Below are 23,020 nucleotides of genomic sequence, written 5' to 3'. Positions count from 1 at the left end.
TGTGTGTGTGTGTGTGTAGAGACAGAGAAGAGAGAGAACTCTGGGGTCTCTTCCTCTTTTTGTAAGGACAATAATTCCTTTATGGAGCACTATCCCCATAACCTCATCTAACTCTCATTATTTCCCAAAGGCCCCACTATAACATTGGGGGTTAGGGCCTAGACATATGAATTTTGGGGGGAAACACACATTCCATCCATAACAGTAAGGATTAGTCAGTATGGTTGAATTCATTTGTTCACCTGAGAAGAATCAACAGACTGCCTACCATGTAGTCTGATTCTACCAGGGAGGTATCAGATGTGGACCCTGCCTTCCAGTCAGGTAGCACAGAGATTCTAGATTAAAGGTTGGGAGGCAGCAGCCAGGAATGAGACTAGGGAGAGCAGATCCTAGGGTCTGAAAAAGAAATAAAGCAGAGGGGTAGGGCAGTGGTGAGTGGGGAGGACATGCCTAGAATCTCAAAGCAACTCTTGATGAGTAAGCATTGACGGGCCTCAGAACATTCTCTGACCCTTCAGAACTGAGAATGCATGTCTGTGGTGGAACAGCAGCAAGAGGGATCAGAACATGGAATCTCCGTGCCTGATTCAGGGGCTCTGGATGGTAGAGATGTCTGAGATTTTTGATGGGGTGGGGCTGAGTGTGAGGAAGCCCAGGGGTAAAGTGCTTCACTCCTTCAGGGTCTTAATCATTCCGGCTGGGAAACTGGAAAGTACTGAGGGGTTTGCAGGGGAGGGAAGCTGTGATAACAAGGCATTTCATCCTAGATAAGGATAATAATAGTATGATGACACCCTAAATTAGTGTAAGGACATTTTGCAAGGGGAGGGAATTGGTGCCCTTGTAAAGTGTCATTTTTCTTAAGATTTCAGGATTCCTTCTTGGCGTCATTTAAAAACTCTTGAAAAAATACAGTATGCAGGTCACTGGTCAGTTACATGTAACGATGCTGCCTTCTGCTTCCGCTGAATTACCATCATGAGAACATGGGCAAGTCATTAAAATCTTATGTTAGGTGTAGTTATTTCATCTGGAAATGGTGACCTTTGTGATCCTGCTGGGTACTTTCACTTAAATATTAGATGGTTCCCAACACTACTCACAAAAGTAAAGTAGTATTGGTAGCATTTTTGCTTGACATCTTGTGGGGGTTCAGAATGAGTCGCCCAAAGATGTGCTTGTGGTAGGAGGATTATTTTGAGCTAAAAGCAACCCGGACCCTGCAGATTCAAGAAACATCTGTCCCTCCTCCCAACTCCTCCTTTACTGCCTGGAATTTAAATTAGGGGCCTGGCCCATGATAAGAGTTATCACCAGAAATAACTTTTTATGACCTATCTACATGGCAGGGCAAACTTCTAATTACTGAACTAGTGCTCTCCCTGCAATTATCTTCTGAAGCCCCAAGGTGCCTTCCTTTATCCTTAGCTCGGGATATGTATTATTTTCCCTTTCTGTCCCCGAAACTCTCAGGTACTTGGCGGGGGGGGGGGGGGTCTCATGTGGGGTTCCCATAAGCATGTATGTAATTAAATTTGGTCACTTGCTCTTTCTAATTGGTCTCATGTCTATTTTATCGTTAGGCCAGTGGAAAGAACCTTGAAAGTAGAGAGAAGTTTCTTCGTCCGCCACAACTTGTTCTCCATTTTTGCTCGGGGTGAGATGATGGGGAGAGTCTCTCCATTACGGGCGTTTTCATGTCTCCGCCAGAGTCCCATTTTGGGCCGTTTATTTAGGTCGGTTCGCAGCGCTCTGCAGTACAGCTCTCTCGGGGGTGACCGCATGGGGTCAGTAACTTGATTTTTCAGAATGCAGCCGGAAAGAGAAGCCGGTGTCCGGAGACGCAGGTGCCAGCGCCCCAGACGCGGCTGCCGGCCGGGCCCGGTCAGCGGGCGGCGCGCACGCGCCGTAGATCCCAGGGGAGGCGCACGCGCGGGAGCAGCGGGGCCGCGCACGCCCGGCCGAGGATCTATTTCCGGGCGGGGCGGGGCGGCGCGGCGGGGAAGGGCGGCGCGGCGGGGGCTCAACCTCTAATCTCAGCGGCTGCGGCGGCGGCAGGGGGAGCCCGAGCTTCGCCTCTCGCGGGTCAGTCCCGCGGTGAAGAGAACCCTGGGGGACGAGAGCGTCGGAGGGAAGAAACCTGAAAGCTGGTTCCGGGCTGAAGAGGGAGAGGGGCCGCCACGGCTCCGGAGGAGGAAGATAGTACGGTTCGGGGAGGGGGGGGTTCGGGTTCGGGTGAGGAGTGGGGGGACAGTCTGGACTGAGAGGGAGGCGGGTCCTGGTCTGGGAGCAGGGAGTAGCGTCCAGACTCGGGGGGAGGGGGTTTTGGGTAGGAGGGCTAAGGAGAGGGGGGAGGGCCGGTGGGGCTGAGGGGCCAGCAGAGGAGGGCGCTCTCGACTGCGGGCAGAGGTGGGGGCGCGGGCCGCCGAGGTCTGAGTGAGTGCAGGTTTGCGAGTGGGTTGGAGGGCCCCACGCCGAGAGGGAGCAGGATCTGAAACTCCGCTCCCACGGAGGGGGTGGGAGTGGACTGGGGCAGGCAAGATTTGCTGATCTTCGCGAGAGGAAGGGGTTCAGGGGAGGGATGGATGAAGAGAGCGAGGCCAGCCTGTTTCTAAAGAGCGTTCAGGGGAGGCTGGACCCAGGGACCCTGCTGCCTTTAGCGTCCGATTCTCCGCGGGGTTGGGCTGAATGAGCTGGGCTTTTGGGTTTCGGGCCTTGTTCGGGGGGAGGGAGGGGGGCGCTGGGCGGTGCCCCTGGTACCTACCTGGGGGCATTGCTTTGTGGGAGGCTGGGTCTGGATTCGTTCGGTCAGCTGTCGGAGGGAAGCATAGTGCCAGCAGGGTTCTGATTCGCCGGTTTGGGGTGCTGGGGGTGGAGTGCGATATCTGGCAGTGAAATCCGAGCTCTCAAAGGAGGGAGAGAACCTTTTCTTAACTGCTCGGTCTAATCTAGACGTGAGAGTGAAAAGCTTTAGAAGTAAACAAACCTGGTTCTCTTTTGCAGAAGGGAGGCGCTGAAAGTGAGGCTGGAAGAGGAAGATGCCGAGTACAGACTTTCTGATGTTGGTGAGTCTTTTCCAAACATCCTCCTTGTTGTAAGGCGCTTGTCCCTGGAGTTTTATTTTTAGTCCAAGGGAGCTGAGTGTGTAGATTCCACTCCTGATGCTTCTTTTTGGTAATTGAACATTTCTGCCACCTTTATTTTGGGCTTAATGATTAAGATGGTTAAATAACTGAATTAAATATGTGAATATATAATATTTAATATACATGAAGGAGAATCTTTTTCAAAATTCTTGCAGTTGGTTTTAATTACTCCCTTCTCATATTACCATAGCAATTTTAAAACTTCTATTGCATTTTGTCTGGGTCTGCCATATATTAGTTTAGAAGTGACTGTCTCCCAGACTACAGTTATGATTCCCCAGAAGGCAGATATGTCTTATTTTGATAGAAATGAATAAACACCTGTCATGGTGCTCTGTAGTAGTAAGTGCTTAACAGTGCTTATGGAATTGAATTAGTTTGAATTTAAGTGTTTTGTTGCGCTGAGGTGTATACATGCTTTGGTAGAGGCTTCATTTTCCTCTTCTCCTGAGATCTTCCTGTGCTATTTTCTCAGCAAGCAGGGAGGATAGCATTACCACATGAGCATTTACCAAAACGGCGTTTTATTCTTGGGACATTTATGACGCCATAGAGGCTCTTTAGTGGGAGAATTGTGGGGAACCCAGGACTTTCAAATAGCTATATAGAAATGTGTCTGCATTTAATGTTTAATAAGTCACTTCGCTGAGTCTGATGTCTGTGCAAAAAACATGGGTTTAGAAACAACTCCTTTTCATCTCTTTATCTCACTATCCCAGAGAGGTGGTAGCTATCCCTGGAAAATTGGCAAAAACTAATAGTGAAGTTTTCTTATACCTGGAGCTGACTTCCTGTAGTGGCAAAACCTGTAAGGAGATAAAGAGAGAAGGAAATAAAGAGGGAAACTAAGTTGTGATTAGTTCTGATTCGAGGCTGGGAGCAAGGATGATTTTAGAGACATAAGTATTTGGTTTACCTACAGATCCTGAAGATTTCATCTAAAATAGTTTCTTGCCTCAAGTTTTATGGATTGTCAGTAGATAATAAATAGCGTTAATATAATTTTAAATGCTTATTATAAGAGCAATATATTAGTAAAAAAATGAAATTATTATAAATAAGCAAAAGGAAGCAACCCCCCCAAAATTCCACTACTCAGGGATAGCTGCTGTTAGCATATTGGAGGGTTAATGGGGAATGATTTGTAATAGTTGGTAATTTCTGTTTTCCCCCAGTATGTTTATGTAAATTAAGATTCCTGTATGTGAGTAGGCTATATTCCCATGCCCAGAGATGTGCTTATTACTTCTTGGGCCTTTGGTTCCCTTTAAAAGTCTGAGCAGTGAGTGCTTTTATTCAGAATATTAACTTTGGGTTCGTTTTGTTTTGAAGTATTTCTGTAGCTGTTGCCACTACTTTTCACTTCCTCAGTTAATAATCTAGACTGTTTAGGGGTGTTGCTTTGCTCGTTAGCATAAGGAATTAATTTACATGGATGACAGGCCCTTGAGGATCATCATTTTCCTAAGACACCGTATATGTTGGTTGAGGTGCTTTCATCGGAAAAGCTGTCCTTCCTTCCTTGTTTATACTGTGCTATTTGAAGCTAAAATGTGAAGAACCAATAAACGGGTGGATTTTCAGTGGGGTCATTAAACTGTCATGATCTGAATTCAATATGTTTCTATAGGTACTTTATATAATGTGTTAAAAGACATATTCTTGGCCCCTTAACTAGGAAGAAAGGACCCGAGTTAATAAAAAATAAACCTCCATGCAGGGCAGTGTATTGTAGAAACTCAGAAACAATCGTAGAAATCATATGACGCAATTTCTTATGTTGTGCATGAATCCTTTTTTAGAATCTCTGATAAACAGGTACCCAGTCATCTGTCTTTTCTGCTGGAGGAATAAGTTGGGAATAAGCTAAGACACAGTACCGGGCGGATTCAAGATTAGTAATATAAGTCCAACAGCTACTACTTATTGAGCACATATTACATGCTGTGTGCAGAAATAGATACTCTATATACTCATTTAAGGTTCACAAAAAACCCTTTGGAAAATATGCTGGTTCTTACAGGCGAAAAACCAGGCTTAGCTGGGCTATCAGCAGCAAAGTGGTGGAGCCACCCTTTAACTACAGGTGATCTGACTTGAAATCCTTCCCGCATATTTACTTTGTAAGGCTGCATCTGGGTCATACTCTCCATAAGGGAGAGCTTGTTGAACTTTGTGACTGATGGGAGAGGGTTTATGTAGAGCAGAAGGGTGGGATAGTTTCACCCTGTAGGGGGCACTTTAGAAATGTGTGAGTGTGTCTGCTCACACATGTTGTCTAGTATAGTCTTGCCTGAGAAAACGTGTTTTATTATACAAATATTCCTGTTTTTTCTTTTACATTGCAGTTGGGGGCATTATATTGAAATTTTAAAAGTTATGCCTATATGTATAATGTTTCAATCTTTGAATTTCGTTTTAGAATAATAAAGGGTCAGTATAAAATATTTGTTATAAAAAGAAGTCATTGGGTTTGATAAGGTTGAAAACCACATGTGTGGACAGTACACTATGGTAATAAAATTTGAAGATCCACTGGAGTCCATCTATGTCACACCTTGTATTCCAGAATAAGGAGCTTGGGCTGTCAGCCCTCAGTGCATTACTGTCCTTAATTTTGCCCTCATTTGATTAGGGTGGTTTGCTTGCTTTCTTCCATTTGCTCCTATATGTCATAGGCTGTAATACTTTCCACCTATGACTCAGAGAGAATGAAATGAGTGAGTGTATTCATCTGAGAATTGAGATACTTCCTGCGGGAATTCAAGTTAGGCAATTTTTGAGCAATCTTTGTCTACTTTGGCAACTGTTCTTTTCATCCATATTCTCCTCCTATCTAAGCTAGGGTTACAAGTTGCCAAATACCTCTAGCTTTTAAGAAGCTCAGTCTACTTCTTAGATAGCTTTTCTCTTTTTCCATCCATATTGGTAAGTCAAGGTTACCATTTGTTCCGCTGGTTTTGCTGGTTGGGGTTTGAGTAAAAATTGTTTAGGGCCAAGGTTCTCAACCCAGGGTGATTTTACCCTTCAGGAACATTTGACAGTGTCTGGAGACATTTTTGATTTTCATACTTGAGGAGTGCTGGACGTCAGGGATGCAACTAAAAACCCTACTATGCACACAGTTTTCCACAACCACAAATTATCTGGTGTAAAATGTCAGTAGTTCCCAGGTTGAGAAACCATGGTCTAGTGTTCTTAACATAGATAACGGTATCTGTAGCCCATACATTCAATGTGGGTTGTCCCAGGCAGAATGAGTCTTTGAGTGTCATGTGTCTGTTATAGTGTTACTTGGGGTTATTTTGCTGGTAGATCAAGCCCTGCAGCTTTGGAATATATATTGGAGAGTGTACAGCATGGTCTTCTGCAGCAGAGTAACGTTTCTGCAGCACTCTTTTTTTTAAAAATTAGGTTTTTTTTCTTTATCATTGCCTGATGATATGTTTATTGATTTTTAGAGAGGGGAGGAGAGAGAGAGAATTGATATGAGAGAGAAACATCGATCGGTTGCCTCCCTTACGCGACCCGACTGGGCATCGAACCTGCAACCTAGGTATGTGCCCTGACTGGGAATTGAACCTGCAGCCTTCTGGTGTATGGGACAACAATTCAACCAACTGAGCAACCCAGCCATGGCTGAAGCACTTTTTTCTTTATTTGGAAACAGTAAGCCTGTCTCAGTTTTGTTTTTCAGGTTCAAAAATGGAATCTTTCCAGATCTTAGAGCTTTATCTTTAACACTTGGATCTTTTTCAGGGATACTTTCTTTCTGAATCTCAATTAAGATTTAAGCAATATGTTGAAAGATCGACACAAAATGCTTATTTATAATCTGGTGTCTTATTTGTAGGATTGTCTAGAAGAAAAGGGAAGATTCATTGGGACTGGTAGAATATTTAAATTTTGTTGACAATTTGGCCCTTGTAGGATGAGCACTATATTTGGCATTGTTTCAATCTTATAAATAAAGCAAAACTATAATAACAAGTATGATAATTTCTGCAGCCTTTCGCCTAAAGGAAGGGGGAGTTGTAAATAGATAAACCCTCAAATCCCAGTATTTGGCTTAGCTTTGCAGTCTGTGTGTCAGGAATTTTTAGTAACATTTACCTTCTTAATTAGGCTTTATCCAATCTAATATTACATACAGTTTGTACGCACTGGTGACACAATTGAGAGTCAGCCCGTGATTAAGAATTTTCCCTGAAGGAATTGATTTATAGCGAATCAGTCCATGTGTAGAAACATACAGAACCCAGTTACAGAGAAAGAAACCATGCTCTAGGTTAAGGGGCGATAGGAGCCATCTGGGAAGGCAGAAAGTAGTTCGTTGGGTATATCAGTTATCTCTTGGTGCACTCCAGCAGTATGAATGAGGAGATGAAGGGACTGTTGCAGAGCTGGGCAGGGTTAAGGAAGACCAGGAGGGGTGATGAAACAGCTCAGGGGTAAGAGCCGTACTCTTAGGCCTGGAGGAGCCAGGAAGGGGAGTAGTTTCTGGAACCTTGAGAGAGCTTAGCTGAAGGAGAGGGTAACCTGTAGGAATATAGCCAGTGCCAACCAGTAGCTGTGTAGGAAAGGAATTAAGAGGAATAAACACCTCAAACTGTTTCGTTTCTCACCCTCTGATCTGCCAGAGATTCTTATTGGTCAAACTCAACTGGAAACCAGAGAATAAGGAAGCCTGGGTGATTTAATTCATACAGGCCAGGCCCGGGAGATACATACTTACAGAGCTGGAAAGGGTTTGGTGGAGGATCTGGAAGAGCAAAAGGAGGGTATCCAGCATGCTAGAGTCAAGGTCAAGTTAGTTCTGAAAGGCACAGCTAGAAGACAGTATCTGAGCAGAGTCTGGAATATTATAGAAAAGGAATGTTTTCTTTGATAACAGAAGGACAGATTTAGAGGCAAAGTGTTGCCACAGCTTTGGCAAGCCCAGAGCTGCTTTGTTCCAGTAGTAGCCTTAGGTTCTTAATTGCCTGACCTTTAGGAATCCAGCAGTCCAGCTTCCCTTGCTGTGTAGGAATCCTTTCCCCAGTGCCCTGCCAGGAGTGGGTGTGAAATACTTTCTCAGGGAGTTCTTTCCATTGTTGGACAGCTTTAAATTGTTAGAAAGTTTTTATTTGCCCAGATCACTGAATGGATCAGTTTGAATTAGGTTTGGCTGTAAATAAAAGAAAAATCTAAAGTAATAGAGATCTTTGAAAGGTAGAAATATATTTCTCTAAAGTAAGAGAAATCCAGAGTAGTCAGTTCCTAACGGATATGGCCATTCCTAGGCCTTTGAGGAAGTTTTACCACTCGTAATGCCTCCCCTTGGCCCAGGCTAGCTGCTTTGAGCTCAAACTATCGGGTTTATGTTTAATTCAACAGGAAGAGGAAAGAAAAGGAGAAAGCCTTGTCCCGCTTCTTAACTACTACTATTTTCATATGAAATTTATTATGCATACACAAAGTGTATGAAGCACATACCTACATTTTAAATAATAATAATAAAATAATCATCTATCTACCACCCAGGTTAAGAACTAGAAAATTTACCCCCAATCCCCTGTGCCCCACCATGATTACATCTCCTTCCTTCCCCTCTAGGGATAACGACTATCCTGATTTTGGGGTAATTATTCCCTTGCTGTTTCTTGTGTTGTTGTTTTTTAAATGTGTAACCACCTATGTATGCAACTGTAAGTTTAGTTTTATTTTTTAACTTGATATAAATGTATTTATATGTATTTTTAAATTTTCTTATGTTGCTCAGTATTTGTGAGATATATACATGTTGTTGCTTGTAGTTTAGTTCATTCATTTTCATTGCAGTGTAGTATTTCATTGTATGACTACTACAGTTTATTTCTCCATTCCACTAATGATAGACATTTGGATTGTTCTAATTTGGGGCTTTTTTGAACATTACCATTATGAACTTTTTTGTATATGGCAAGTGATCACAGTGTAAGTGTTCTTCTGGGATTTATTCCTAGGAGTGGAATTGTTGGATTGTAAAGGGTGTACATCCTTAACTTCATTAGATAATGCCAAACTTTTCTAAAGAGGTTGATAAAATTTATACTCCTAGCAACAGTATATCAGAGTTCCTAGTTCCTACACAGCTTGACAAATCTGATATTTATAAGGCTTTATTTTTTGCCAATTCAGTAGGAGTGAAATCTAAATTGATTTCCATATGCATTTCCCTGATTACTAATGTGTCCTTTTAGATGTTCATTGACTATGTGGATTTCTGGGTTTGTGGGTGCCTCTTCAAGTCTTAATGCCTTATTAATTATTTATGTATTTTTTGTAGTTCTATTAAATTTTGTTGTATATATTTTATGATTTTGTTAACTAGCTTCATACAGACTTAAAATTGTTACATCTTACCTAGCAAGTTGTACTTTTATCTAGTACTGCTTTTTGACTTAATATAATATAGCTACATGAGCTTTTTGTCATGAAATAGGCAAACTGTAAATGTTGGATGGATGAATGACTTGCCTTTTGTACAGGCTGAATATAAGACAGTTCTAGCTTGTCCTTTTGGCACATTGTTATTTATGTGTCTTACTATCCCATGAATTGAATAAATCATTTTTGAATTTAACAGAACTGTAGCATTTTCTTTTTTGAGGTATAGCTTTCATATAGTAAAGGGCACAAATCTTAATCATACAGGTCAGTAAATCATACAGGTCAGGTCAAGACTGAAAAATAGCCAGCATCCCAGCAAGCTCCTCATATCCCTCCCAGTTGATAACCCACCAAAGGTTATCATTCTCACTATATTTTGCTGATTTTTGAACTTTTTATAAATTGAAACATACAATAGATATATTTTTGTGAATGTCCTTTTTGCTCAACATTTTTTCTGAGAGATTCAGCCATGCTCTTATGTAGCAGTATTTTAAATTATTGTAATGTGGTTTTACAATGTATAAAACATCTCAATTTCTTTATTGTATAGTTTGCGAACATTTATGTTTCTAGTGTTTGGCTGTTATGAGTGATGCTGATGCATCCTTTTTTAAAAAAATATTTTATTTATTTATTTATTTATTTATTTATTTATTTATTTATTTATTTATTTATTTATATTTGTTTATCCTCCCAAGAGGATATTTTTCCCCCATTGATTTTTAGAGGGAGTAGAAGGGAGGGAGGGAGGGAGAAACATCAATGTGTGAGAGACACATCGATTCTTTGTCTCCTGCAAGAGCACCAACTGGGGCTGGGGAACTAACCTACAACCCAGGTATGTGCCCTTGACTGGGACTTGAACCCGTGATCCTTCGGTGTGCAGGCTAACTCTCTACCACAGAGCCACACTGGTCAGGGCGACATTGATGCATTCTTGAACATGTCTTTTGGTAAACATAAATAGATTGCTGGGTCATAGGTATACTGCCAAACAGGTTTCCAAAGTGGTTGTGCCAGTTTACATTCCTATGTGGTTTTCTTAATATATAAATTTTGGATTTAGATTTGGGCAACAAATCTTAAAGTTCTGCACACTAAACATTAGAGAGAGCATTGAGAATTCTTTCCTGAAATAGTTTAGACATTTTTAAAATGTGAAATGTCCTTTTTTTCCTGTAATTTTTCCAAGAGAGTAAAAGCCTTCTGCATTCTTGTTTATCTAGTCTATAACTGAATAAACATTTGATGGAAACAAAGCAACCCTGGTTATTTTTTGAATATTAAAAGTGCTCTGTTAAGGGCAGAGTTTAGATTTGTAAAACACCATTTACAGTAGCAGTTAATTCTAAGACTAAAATCATAATCCTTGGGAACTCTTTGGAATTTAAGTAGCCATTGTGGTGTATTTGTATTCTGCACCCTAGGCAAACATCAAACAACTTTTTGTCTATAGATTTCCTTGTTCAGAACTTTTCATATAAATGAAATAATAGAATATATAGTTTTTATGATTGGCTTTTTTCACTTATAATGTTTTCAAGGCTCATCCATGTTGTAGCATTGGTGAGAACTTCACTTCTTTTTATTACAGTCATAAGGCTTTTCCTGGAAAATTTTAAGTAATGTTTATATCCAACAGTGTTTCTATTTTGTTCTCACAGGGAACATGGGGGGGGGGGGGTGTCTCATCTTGAGTTTACTTTAATATAATAAAGTAGTTTGTCATCTAAAGGCTACTTCTAGGATTCATTTTAGAGAAGGGGCTGTTATGGGGAATATGGACCCAAATGACCAGCCTTCAGGATGACTTGAACCCTTTATAATTATTTGTAAGAGTTTATGTGCCCAAGCATTTTTTTGGTAGGGGACTTTAGGGGACTGAGAATTCTCAAAAAAAGATGAAATCATGATACTCATACAGATAGAAAATGAATATACATTGAAGATTTTATTTTACTTAGAGTGAGGAATCCAGGCAGATGTTATAACTGGTTCAAACGAGATGTCCAAAGAACAGACACACTTATAGATCAAGGATATTAAAATGAATATGAAATGGAGGCAAAATTTGTTTCTTCCATAGTGGGGAGGGAAGTCATTTGGACCTTTACCAGACATGGCAGATTGTCTGTTTCTAGATGAAAATTAGTTTGCATTGCTATCAGTCATCTACATTATATTTCTCTACTTTATATTACAGCTTCCATATAATTATAATCAGATAACCCAGAGGGATGTCCTAGTGAATGCCTAATTTTCCACTGGAAGTACACACATTTTCTCCTGCACTTTCAACAGGTTATCAAAAAGTCTGAAACTCTTCCAAATGTTAATTTAAAAGTTAGTCTTCAGTTTTAAAAAGTAGCTCCTTTTTGACTAGATTTTGAAAGCAGACTTCTTAAAGAGTCATTCAGAGACCCAGAGATAGATCTGAAGTTTATTCTTTTGAACGGGATTACATGTTGGAAATCTCCAAGAAGTAGCCTTTGCAACTTACTTAGGTTACACTTCTCCGCATATATTTAGGATTTCTTATCTCTAATAGCAGCATGACTGTTGAAGAGGAGATTTCTATAAATACTTATAATTTGGCAAGTCTGGGTATGCTAACTCAATGACAAGGCTAGATAATCCTATTGTGATAAGTACAGGAAGAGAAAAGCTCACCTATTGTTTTGGTAGCTCAGGGAAGTCAAGACTTCTCCTTTATGTGTGAAGACTGTACGATTGTTTCCACAAGGCCTTGCTTATTACCCAGGGAGTTCTCCGTCCTAGTCTTCAGAGGATAATGAGCTCCTATAGTACTTGGAAGGGTAACTTCATATGCACAGTCAGTCATTTAGCTATTTATTGGAAGAGGAGGGAGATTCATAGCAAATTTGACATTATATATTCAAGTTTGCATGTATTTCCCTCTCACATTTTGCCATATGCCAAGAAAGTGTTTACCAAGAAAACACATAATTACTCTTACCTCTCCATCCCTTAGCCTGCTCCTCTGTTTATTGAACTTAGTTTTATGCCTTTCAGTCTTCTCTACTAGTTTAAGCTCCTTGTAGTGCCTTTCTTGATGTTTTTGAGAAGAGAGGTGCTCAAAATCATTAGTTGACAAAGGCAGCATCTGTCTTCACTTAATGCCTTGTCCTCAACACGAGTAAATAAATACAAAAGTTTAAATGACCATTTGGCAGTATTTAGGGCTATCAGCTTTTATGAGCTCAGAAGCTTTGATTTTCCATAATTGCACCCTAATGACTAGAGAATATTGCATGTCTGTTTCCTTTCTGAAGCCAAGATTGTATCACAGTGATGGTAAGGTGCTTGGCCTGAGTGCTGCAGTGCCGAGCATAGAGCAATTAGACTTACACACGCTTGTGGAAACAATCCTGAGCACGTCTGTCTGAGTCTTGAGCAAGGCTGAAAGGGAGCACATAGACTATTCAGCTGTTTGAGAGGAACTTCTCAGATACTGGATCTCTTACTCACAGGGTGGAATTTTTGGGGGAAGCTTACAGTTTGCTCTTTACCTCCTAAGAAATGCTGATTCAGTCCCTTCAAACATTGTTGCGTCACAGTCACTAGTGGTTGGTTGGAAGGCTGTCTGGTTTTGTTGCTCAATTCTTACTTCTTCAGTGACTCAGGAAGTTTTCCATTTGGGCTTGTGATCTCTTTTTGCTGATGAACTTTAATGCCTTTTGGGGCTCTGAAGACAATAGTGTTTTCTTACCTGTTTACTTTGTACTTTGAAGTTCTTCAGAATGTGATATGAAAGGGAACCAGATTCAAATAACTTTGTTCCTGTGTTTTTAGGGCAGAAGTAAAGAATAATTAACTCTTTGGGTGTCTTCTATATTTAACTTCTTTCCCTAACCTGAGTCTCAGTCTTTAGGTTATCATTTGATCTTAAGATATTAAGGTAGTGGGTGAACTGGGTACAACAGGTTTTTCTTTTCCTCAACAGACTATTCCTGCTTTTAAGCTCAGATTTCTGGCTCTTCTGGAAAAGCTATCAAGGGTTGAATCGTGCAGTTATGTTAGAGGTTAAGAAAGTGGAGGGAGGAGGGAAAGAAATTCTTTCTTCTCTGCAGTATTGCAGGGTGGAAGATTTTGATTTTCATTAGTATCTGGCCAAAGAATAAATGCTAGCCAGGAATAGTGATTTGGTCTCATTGATTCATGTGGCTGGGCCCTGACTTTAACACTTCCAGGAAAGCTTGGTGGTGCTTTTGTACCCCCTGTCAAAGAGCTGGATATCCACTAAGTTTGGTGATCAGGTCTCAGTAATATGTTAACTGTTGGGTAACTATTTTATAAAAGAAGGGGATGGGAAGAGAAGGGGGCATGCCATAGTGTAGAGAAACTGTTCTTAACCAAGAGTGCCTATCAGAATCACCCGGGGGAGCTTTTCCAAAACACATTTTTCTGAGCTCCACTCTATACTTACTGAACCATCAGTTGGGGTATTCTCCGAAAAGCTCTTTGGATGATTTTGATGCACTCCACTGGTTTAGTGGAAAGAGTATTGAACAAGAAGTTAGATTCTGCTGGGGCATCTGCAGGTAGTTTGACCCCAGGGAAGGCACCTTTTAGTATTGTTCTTTGAGCCTCAGTTTCCTCATCATTGAAAAGGATTGGTGGGTTCGGTGGTCTCTGAGGTTTCTTCAAACAGCAACATTTTATGATTTTGAAGACAACTTTCCTGAAGTATTTTTCAAACTGATTCAGTCTTTCTTTTGGAAGCAGATAATAGTGTAAGTCTCTAGCTGAGAAAAAAGTGAGGTTTGCAGTTTGAGAAAGCCATTGAATAGCTGTTCATACTCTGAAAGCACTCAACGTTTGTAGGGCAATGTTCATATCACTTGGCAGTGTTGTCTCTCTTAATTGAGAGCATAGTGAAGCTGTGGCTCTTAATTTAGCTCTTAGAATAAACTAGATGGTATGAACTATCTGTTTTTAAACCTATTGCTGTTGGTCTTCTGATAGTTTGTGCCACCGATAGCTTGGCTCTAGAAACCTGGGCTATGGAAAATGTAGTGGGAAAAACAATGCATTTTGAGTCGGAAAGTTTGAGTCCTGGCTCTGCCATGTCTGAGCTCTGTGACCTTTGGGCCTCTGTAAACTCTCATAAGTAAGTGCAGTATTTCATGTTAGTTGAATAAGTGTTGAGTTCCTACCATGTTGAAGATGCTATTCTAAGTGGTGTAGAAGATATAAAAATTAGGTCCTCCCTCTTATTTGTATTCTTATCAGTACCTGGTACCGTAGGAGAGTTCAAACATTAAAATAATGATTTGGTTACGCTCCATCTAGGACAAATTAATTCAGTGTAGTTGGCTAATGCAGTTTGGCCCTGATTAACTCTTGAGAAATAGCCTGAATTGTGGCATACTGATATTTGGCATATTAGAAATGCAGAGAAGACATTGTGCTATGATAGGAAGACCCTTTAGTAAGGAAGTAGCATTCCCAAAATCCTGATTTTACAATGAATTTACAGGATATTATTAGGCATTACTGTTTGGAATTTTCCTCTAGTGAGCGACAGGCTTGTCCTTGGAACCCAGGTCTCTGTTGTGGTCCACAGTCTGCATTTGGACACAGCAGGAAGTTTGAGAGGTACAAGTTTTTATTGAAGCCAAAGGAAGCTAGTTTGTGTGCACTTAAGTTTTGACAATACATAGTTAGAAGACTTTGTTTTGTGTAATACTCAGCTGAGCAACATTACTACCTTTTCTTTGGCAAGGATTCTGTGTCTGTGGCAGTTCAGAAATTATTAGTAGAGTGGATTGGTGACAGTGGAAATGTTTTTCTTTGATGTTTAGCCTGATTTTTTTTAATGTGAGAGGAACAAGAAGGAGAAGGGGCATTGGAATGTCTCGGTTCCTCTGCTTGGCTCTACAGCTCTTTTATATTCTTCTTTTAGGTCACATTCTTCCTGTTAGGTTTAGGTGTTTATAATGTTTTGAAGCCCTGAGTGATGGTTCCAGAAGTCTTGGATTCAGCTTGAAGTGTGAAGTCCTGGGTTATAGTTCTGACACTGCTGTTTACTGCTCAGTTTGCCATAGAGCAGGTCACTTACCCTTGCCTGACTGTTCTCCCCACCTGTAAAGTGAAACTCTTCATTCTTAACTAAGAGCTTCCTGAGGTTGTAAAGTACAAATGAAATAATATGAAGGGTGTTTAAAACTTTAAAACCATGTATCTGGTGCAAATAAATAATGCTCTTAAGTGCTTCACCCTTTCCTGCACATGTTTGTCACGGCCCCTTGACTTCCTCTTTCTTAATTTGCTTCCCTCTGTAGTCAGGTGGCCTCATCTTTGAGTTTTAAAGGGAAGGGAGAGTTTTAAGTGAAGCACACTGGTGAACTCTCATCCCTGTAAAATACTGCCACGTACATGGTGGGCACCCAGGGAATAATTGCTGAATGATGGAAACCCAGCAGTTGTAGGCATGTCTGCAGCAGTGGCAGCATTGCAGGGCAGAGCTCTTCTTAGGATGGTGTGGTGGGCATTCTGGGGGCTACCTGAGCGGAGATCTGTTGTTCTGCAATAAGACAAATGCAGATGGTTTGCCCCTATTGAATACGGATTGTTTCCATTTGTATTAGCTCCAAGGGCAGAAACACCATCCAGGGAATGTATACCAGGCAGTTTTATCTTTTAGTGATACTCACTTCTAGAATGTTTCTTCTGGCATTAATTGGTAATTAAGTAATTGGGGAAAAATCACTGCCTAATTGGCAGTTGATCAGTACAGTACTAGTTATCAAACAAGTTTTCCTTGGGGGGAGAGGGTGCGGATAGTGTCAGTATGGGAAGTTTGCTTATGGAGTTTGTTCTCTTGGAGTGATTTGGAGACTGAAAGAGATTAACATCATTGGGGATAGCTGTGGCTAGTAACTGAAGAATTCTGAATCTCCATTGACTTAGTTACATAATCACATCATAATCTTGGTTTCCTAAAAATGTTAAGAGAATAAATCATAAGTATAAAAAGCACTGAGATTGTGTAAAATATTAGTGTTAACTCCCTTCACTGTATTACACAACCATACTCTAAATTTAAGGAAGCCAGGAGTAGTATCATTCTAGGGCACTGGTTTCAAACCTGAAGGTCATGATCCATTTAGAGCAGGGGTGGGGAATGTCCAGTCTACGCCTTGAAATCATTTGGTCTGGCCCTGCCAAGGTAACTGCAGACCGGACTCAAAATTCAGTAAATCTAGGAGCCTTTTTCATAGCTAATTTTTAAGTTAATTTTCTATGGCCCGAGAATGATGTTATAAATATCCAAATGGCCCTCGGCAGAAAAAAGGCTTCCCACCCCTGATTTAAAGGGACACAGAATCAATTTAGTGGGGTCAAGCATTTGAAAAAAGAAGGAACGAAGAGAAATGTGAGAGCATCACAAGTAAGGTACTTGGTATTATTTTGGAAACTTTTGGTTTGGTTTTATACCTTTTGTTGCTTTGTGTACTAGATTGTGTTGTAAAATATGTTTCTGTTGGGACTGTATTGGAAACGTTTGAAACTCATGGGTCTCACAAGTAACATACCCCAGATTTACAGAACTTGTGGATTTCCACTGTTGTGTTACATTCATGAAAGTGTCTTACCTGAAGTGATTTGGGCGCTGAAGGAGTTCATTATGTTTGGGAATAGAAGACTACTAAACTCCCTTAAATCCTAGCAGCTAATAATGATTAGGAGAGTACTATTTTCTGGCTTTTTAGGCATCAGCAAACACCTAAATCATTAGAAAAAGAAGAGAAAGCCTGCAGTTTATTATCATTATTTGACAGTAGCTTCTTAAAGTAGTTAATATTTTGAATCTTCATCCTACTAAGGTTTATCTTCTTTTTTCCCCCTTTAATAATATACTTTCAAAAGATTGATGGTATTCTTACTGCCATTTTGCATACTTTGGGCAAAACATTTTTGTTTTCTCTGGAGGAATTCATTTCCAATTTTATAATAAAGTGTGAAGGAAGGAACACTTTCTGTGGGGAAATTTTACCCCAACTACTGTTTTGTGAGGCAAGGGCTGGAGCTAACACCCCACACACTCATGGACACATATACAGGTACAATTTATTTATTTTGTGATGATTATTTTATGTCCCGTCTAGATAAAGAATTAGAGGCACAGACTGATGAAATAATTTGCCAGGAGTTACAAGAGAACATACATTGTGAAAAGAAAACTCTAGGGGTGCCACGGGATCATAATGTGTTGTTTGCCAAAAAACACTGGAAATAAATAAAGACTTGGAAGAGTACTGAGTAATGAGTCAGGAGGCCTGGGTTCCTAGGCTCTGACACAAGCCTGTCAAGCTTAGGCAGGCCATTTCATGTTTGAGTCTCTGTTTGTAAAGTGAAAATGTGAGCTTGACCTCCAAAGGTCCCTTCAGCATTTAGATTGTTGCTCCCCAAAGGGCTGGGGTATTGCATCGGGACCCATCCTGGGGTTTGTGCTATTTGCAAGGCCCCAAGGAACTGCCTCGTTCTTTTTTTCCAAGGAGATAGCCTACATTACCCCACAGAGCCCTATAATGCAATGACCTGTGAGTGTTGTGAGGTACTCAATTCATTGGGGGCTGAGCCTAGGTTGTTTGTAGTAACCAAGAATGATCTTGGAATGAGGCCAGGAGATGTAATTTCTGTGACCAATTAGTTGCCTACTCAAAAAGCTTGCTAGGATCCATCCAAGTACAGTATCATTCTGTCTTTGGAGTAAGAGAATATAGAACTATATCTACTGTTAAGGACTTTGAATTCAAGGACTCCCATTATCTTCTTGTAGCAATTACCAAGAAAATATATTCTTGCCAAGTATAATTTTATAGATGTTAGCAAGGAATACCTTCATATCTTAATAGGCTTTAAAAAATTATATTAGTTTGCATTTGCTGATTCTTTGCCCTCTCCCTAATACTAGTTATATTGTTTTATTATTCAGTGCTGGGAGGAGTTGATAATATCTACAGTCATCTTTTGACATTAGTAATAACCTCTATTTTCTGGATAAAGTAGGAACCATATCACCAGAGGAAAAACTGATCTGAATGATTGTTCTTCTGTCGTCATATTCATCCACACTGTTTAACCATTTGGTTTGATCACAGCTTTAACACTACGAGATTCTTTATAATGATGGGAATCATGACAATAACGCTGCTGTTGATGGACTCCTCTGGTCTTTCCTCAGGTCTTCACTGCCACTGCCACTGCCACTGGTGTGCAGGATTGAGGTTGTTGATAGCAATAGTGGGCTCTGGGGAATGGTCACCAAGAACTAGAAGGAGGTTGTAGATAAGCCATGTTTCCATGGATAGCCCTCTAGGGAACCCAGTACTTTCCTAAAGTTAATTGCCTTATACTGCAGCCTAATTGCTAAGGGTATAAATGTTTTCAACAAACATTTGTTGAGCAACTGTCCTCCTAAGCTTTCATGCACCTATTAGAACATTGCATGTAGATATCCAACAGGAACATAACCAAAATATAATTAGCACTATCTTTTTCTCAGAATCTCTTCTACCTTCTCCCACTTCCCTTCCTTTTCTAGTCTACCGTGGTTAATTGTGACTCCTCTTGCTCAGTCTCTCACACTTGAACATTTGGAATTATCTGTACTCGTCCCACTCCATACTTTCCATATCCAATAAGTTATCAAACCCTGTTTGTTCCACCGCCAAAAATGTTTTTCAAATCCATACTGCTTTTTGTCCCCAGTGTTGTACTGCTTAAGGTCAAACCTAGTTTATTTTCCCCCTGGACTGTTTCAGTCATCTTCAACTAAAATTTTCATTTCCAATCTCCATTCTCCTTCTATTTATCTCCCAACAAGTTATCTTTTTTTGAAAAATTAACTCTCTGATTAACAACCCATGTCTTTTGTTTTGTTGTCTTGCAATTTGCTTTTTTTTACCTCAACATTATATTGTGGAAATTTTTCCGTGTAGTTCATTCAAATTTACCTTCTTTTTAATGCTGTATTAAAATGCGTGTATTATAGCCCTGGCCTGGTGGCTCAGTTGGTTGGAGCATCGTCCCTACACCAGAAGGTTGCAGGTTCAGTTTCTGGTCAGGGCACATACCTAGGTTGTGATCAGGGTACATATGGGAGGCAACCGATTGATGTTTCTCTCACATCGATGTTTCTCTCCCCCTCTCCCTCACTTTCCCTCTCTTCTCTGTCTCTAAAATCAATAAAAAACATATCCTCTGGTGAGGATTGAAAAAAGTGTGTACTGTATTATAGTTTATTTAACTATTCCTCTATAAATGGACATTTTTATTATTTATATTTTTCTTTCATTACAGAGAATACTGAAGTGAGTGTCCATACATAAGTGCAAGATACCAAAAAGTGGAATTTCTGGGTCAAAACGAATACACATTTAAAATGTTAACATACACTGGCAAATCACTTTACAAAAAGCGCCTATCAGTTTATACTCTGACTTTCCATGCCTTTTTTTTTTTCATGACCATTTGTAATCTGAACTTAGTGTACTTCTCCCAGCCTGGGTGCTCTGATTGACGTATTTACTCATTTTCTGTCATCCACTGTCCTAGTTTTTATTCACTACAAATTGTGTGCCAGGCACTCTCCTATACATTGGGGATTTAGTACCCGGTTAGGCAGATAGGGTCCCTGCTGTCATCTAGCTTACTCTCCTCTCACACAGACTTTTTGCCATTCCCAGATTCTTTTTTAGGCATTGCAGCTACTTTTCTCTCTTCCTGGTATGGCTTATTTTCCTTTAACTTTTCTCCCTAGAGAATTTTCTGTGATCGTTCTTTTACCTTTTTAGCCAGCTTAGATTTTATCTTGTAATGTCACCCTCATCTCCTCTTAGGTAGAGTTAGGTAGGCCTTCCTCAGTGGTCTCTCTCAGCACTCACATCCTTTTTATAGTATTTATGCTCAAGAGTTTGAATTGTTTGTTTATACTTGTGTGGGCTTGTGTATGCATGTATGTGTATATGCATATGTGTGCATATGTGCATACACACATCGCCTCACCCATTAGAGTATAAGCTCAGTAGGGGCACCTGTGACATTTACCTTGATGTTCCCCCAGCTTAATGCCTTAAACACTGGAGATGCCTAATAAATGTTGAGTAAGTGAATGAGTAACAAACTATCAGATGAACTTATTTTGTACAGGGCACACGGGGGCTTGTAAATATGACTAAGATCTGTCTTCAAGGACTAACCATGTAGTCAGGGAGATAAGAAACAGATGAGTAGACTGCAAGGTGATTCGTGATAACCTCTGTATAGAGGCACAAACGAGTACTTGAGAATTTAAAGGGAGAGGTGAATTCTTATGATTGGGATATTCTGGTAAATTTTCACATGAGAGGACTTTTTTCTTGTTTGTGAGGGATACACATAGTGATGAGATACGTCCCTGGCTCTCAAAGTTTTTTAGTCAAATAGGGCCTTAGAGCAGAGTTTGCAGTCTATGGCCTATTGGCCAAATCAGACCTGCTGCCCATTTTTGTACAGCCCATGAGCTAAGGATGATATTTTACGTTTTTATAGAAGCAATATTTGGTGATATGTGAAATTATATGAAATTCAAATTTTAGCATCTATAATTAAATTTTGATGGAACACAGCCCTGTTCTTTTGTTTTGACTGCATTTGTGCTACAGTAGCAAAGCTGAGTAGTTACAACAGTTACTGGCCTGCGATGCCTGAAGTATTTACTCTTTTACAGAAACAGTCTGCCAACCCTGGATTAAAGTGTGGGAAAGATTCAAATAAAGTTGAGAAGAAGAGAAAGACATTCATATTGAGAGGGTTAGCTTGAGTTAAGAGAGTAGGGTGGTGAATACTATAGGCATTACAGAAGTTTTAGAGCTGAAATGATGATCTGGCTTAACTTACATTTTACAGAATAGTCAGAAGATTAGAAATCTTGTCAAAGTCCACATGACTTGTAAGGGGCAGTGTACACCAGAGTGAAAGGAGCAGGAGCTTTGAGGACGTTAGAGGGTGATAAAATTATTGCTGGGGTAGGGCCAGATCATGAGTGGCCTTGCCCTTGAAAAATGAGAGTTAAAGAACAAACTAAGAACAGACTTCCTTTCTCTCCCTGAAAGTAATATTTCTTTTTTCTCTTGTATTCTAGAAGGCCTTTGAGCCCTACTTTGAGATTTTGGAAGTGTATTCCACAAAGGCCAAGAATTACATAAATGGTCATTGCACCAAGTATGAGCCCTGGCAGCTAATTGCAATGAGTGTCGTGTGGACCCTGCTGATAGTCTGGGTATATGAGTTTGTCTTCCAACCAGAGAGTAAGTATACTGTCTTCTCTGTGAAGGTATAATGGAGGTTCACTAGCTTTGGAACTCATGCTGATGATTAGACTAATTTCTTGCCTTTTGATTTGGTTCTGATTTCAAAAATTTGTTTAAATGGGAAGTGGGACATTGTCTTCTGACTGGTAAAGTCCTATTATAATAGGATTCTTGTGTAACTGTTACTGCTTATGTTGATTTTTCTGGATTTGCAGTTTATATAAAAACTCAGTGGTGCCCACCAGCCTGTCCTTCCAGGTGAAGTGACCTATTCCAGGGAACTCTCAGGAGTACCAATAAATGTACTTTTCTTTTTTTATTGTGATAACATATACATACATAAGATAACATTTCCCATTTCCCTCCCTTTTTAAAATACTCACCTGAGGATTTTTCCATTGCTTTTCAGAGGGTGGGGGAGGGAGAGAGAGAGAGAAGAGAGAGAGACATCAATGTGAGAGAGACATCGATTGGTTGCCCTCTGCGCACGCCCTGATCAGGCGCTGGGGATCGAGCCTGCAGCTGAGGTACATGCCCTTGACTGGAATCAACCTGAGACCTGTAGGTCGATGCTCTAACCACTAAACCAAACTGGCCAGGGCCACTTTTCCCATTTTTAAGTGTATAGTTCAGTGACATTACATTCCCATTGGTGTGCAACCATTACTACTGCTCCTCTCTAGAGCTTTTTCATCATCCTAAACTGAAACTTTAATCCCCATTAAACAAGTGCTCCCCATTCCCTCCTCTCCCCAGCTCCTGACAGCCCCTATTCTATGTACTTTTCCTTTTAAGGTGGTACACTTGTAAAACCAGACTAAGGTTAGAGATTTGTATTTCTTTGCTATGATTAGTATTAGCTTTGGGTGTTTACAGAATTCTGTTTCCAGTTCTGCAGCCCACGGTGCCCATGTGCATTTTGTTTAACTGGTATAAGCAAAGACATCTTACGTCCTGGTACTTACTGCCTTTAGTGTTCCAAAAAGAATGTGCTGGCCTCCGAGCATTCCATGAGAAAATTAGTAGTGGCAGGGTGTAAATGATATTTGCCACCCAAGTCTTTGTGAGCTGAATTCAAGCCATTTCAGTTGTTTTGTTTTTAATAACCTATTTTTTATTATTATAGAAGTAGTATGT

At 40.3% G+C, this 23,020-nt stretch overlaps 1 protein-coding gene across 2 annotated transcripts in view; it reads left to right on the top strand.

Annotated features, from left to right (window-relative positions):
* The first annotated feature begins 2,137 nt into the window (after positions 1 to 2,137).
* Positions 2,138 to 23,020, top strand: part of SGPL1 (sphingosine-1-phosphate lyase 1) — a 48,654-nt gene continuing 27,771 nt past the window's right edge. The window contains exons 1-3 of one of the 2 annotated variants that reach the window (XM_087824366.1): positions 2,138 to 2,205; positions 3,007 to 3,068; positions 21,715 to 21,880. In XM_087824366.1, coding sequence (XP_087680492.1) covers positions 3,042 to 3,068; positions 21,715 to 21,880 — 193 coding nt within the window. In that variant the 5' untranslated portion in view covers positions 2,138 to 2,205; positions 3,007 to 3,041. Of the gene's footprint in view, positions 2,206 to 2,974; positions 3,069 to 21,714; positions 21,881 to 23,020 lie in introns of those variants that run through there. The other variant, XM_016221681.2, reaches the window with a different exon arrangement.

The sequence above is a fragment of the Miniopterus natalensis genome, chromosome 14 (assembly GCF_054644295.1).
Source record: "Miniopterus natalensis isolate mMinNat1 chromosome 14, mMinNat1.hap1, whole genome shotgun sequence".
Lineage (NCBI taxonomy): Eukaryota > Metazoa > Chordata > Mammalia > Chiroptera > Miniopteridae > Miniopterus > Miniopterus natalensis.
This window is presented reverse-complemented; position numbering and strand designations above follow the sequence as displayed.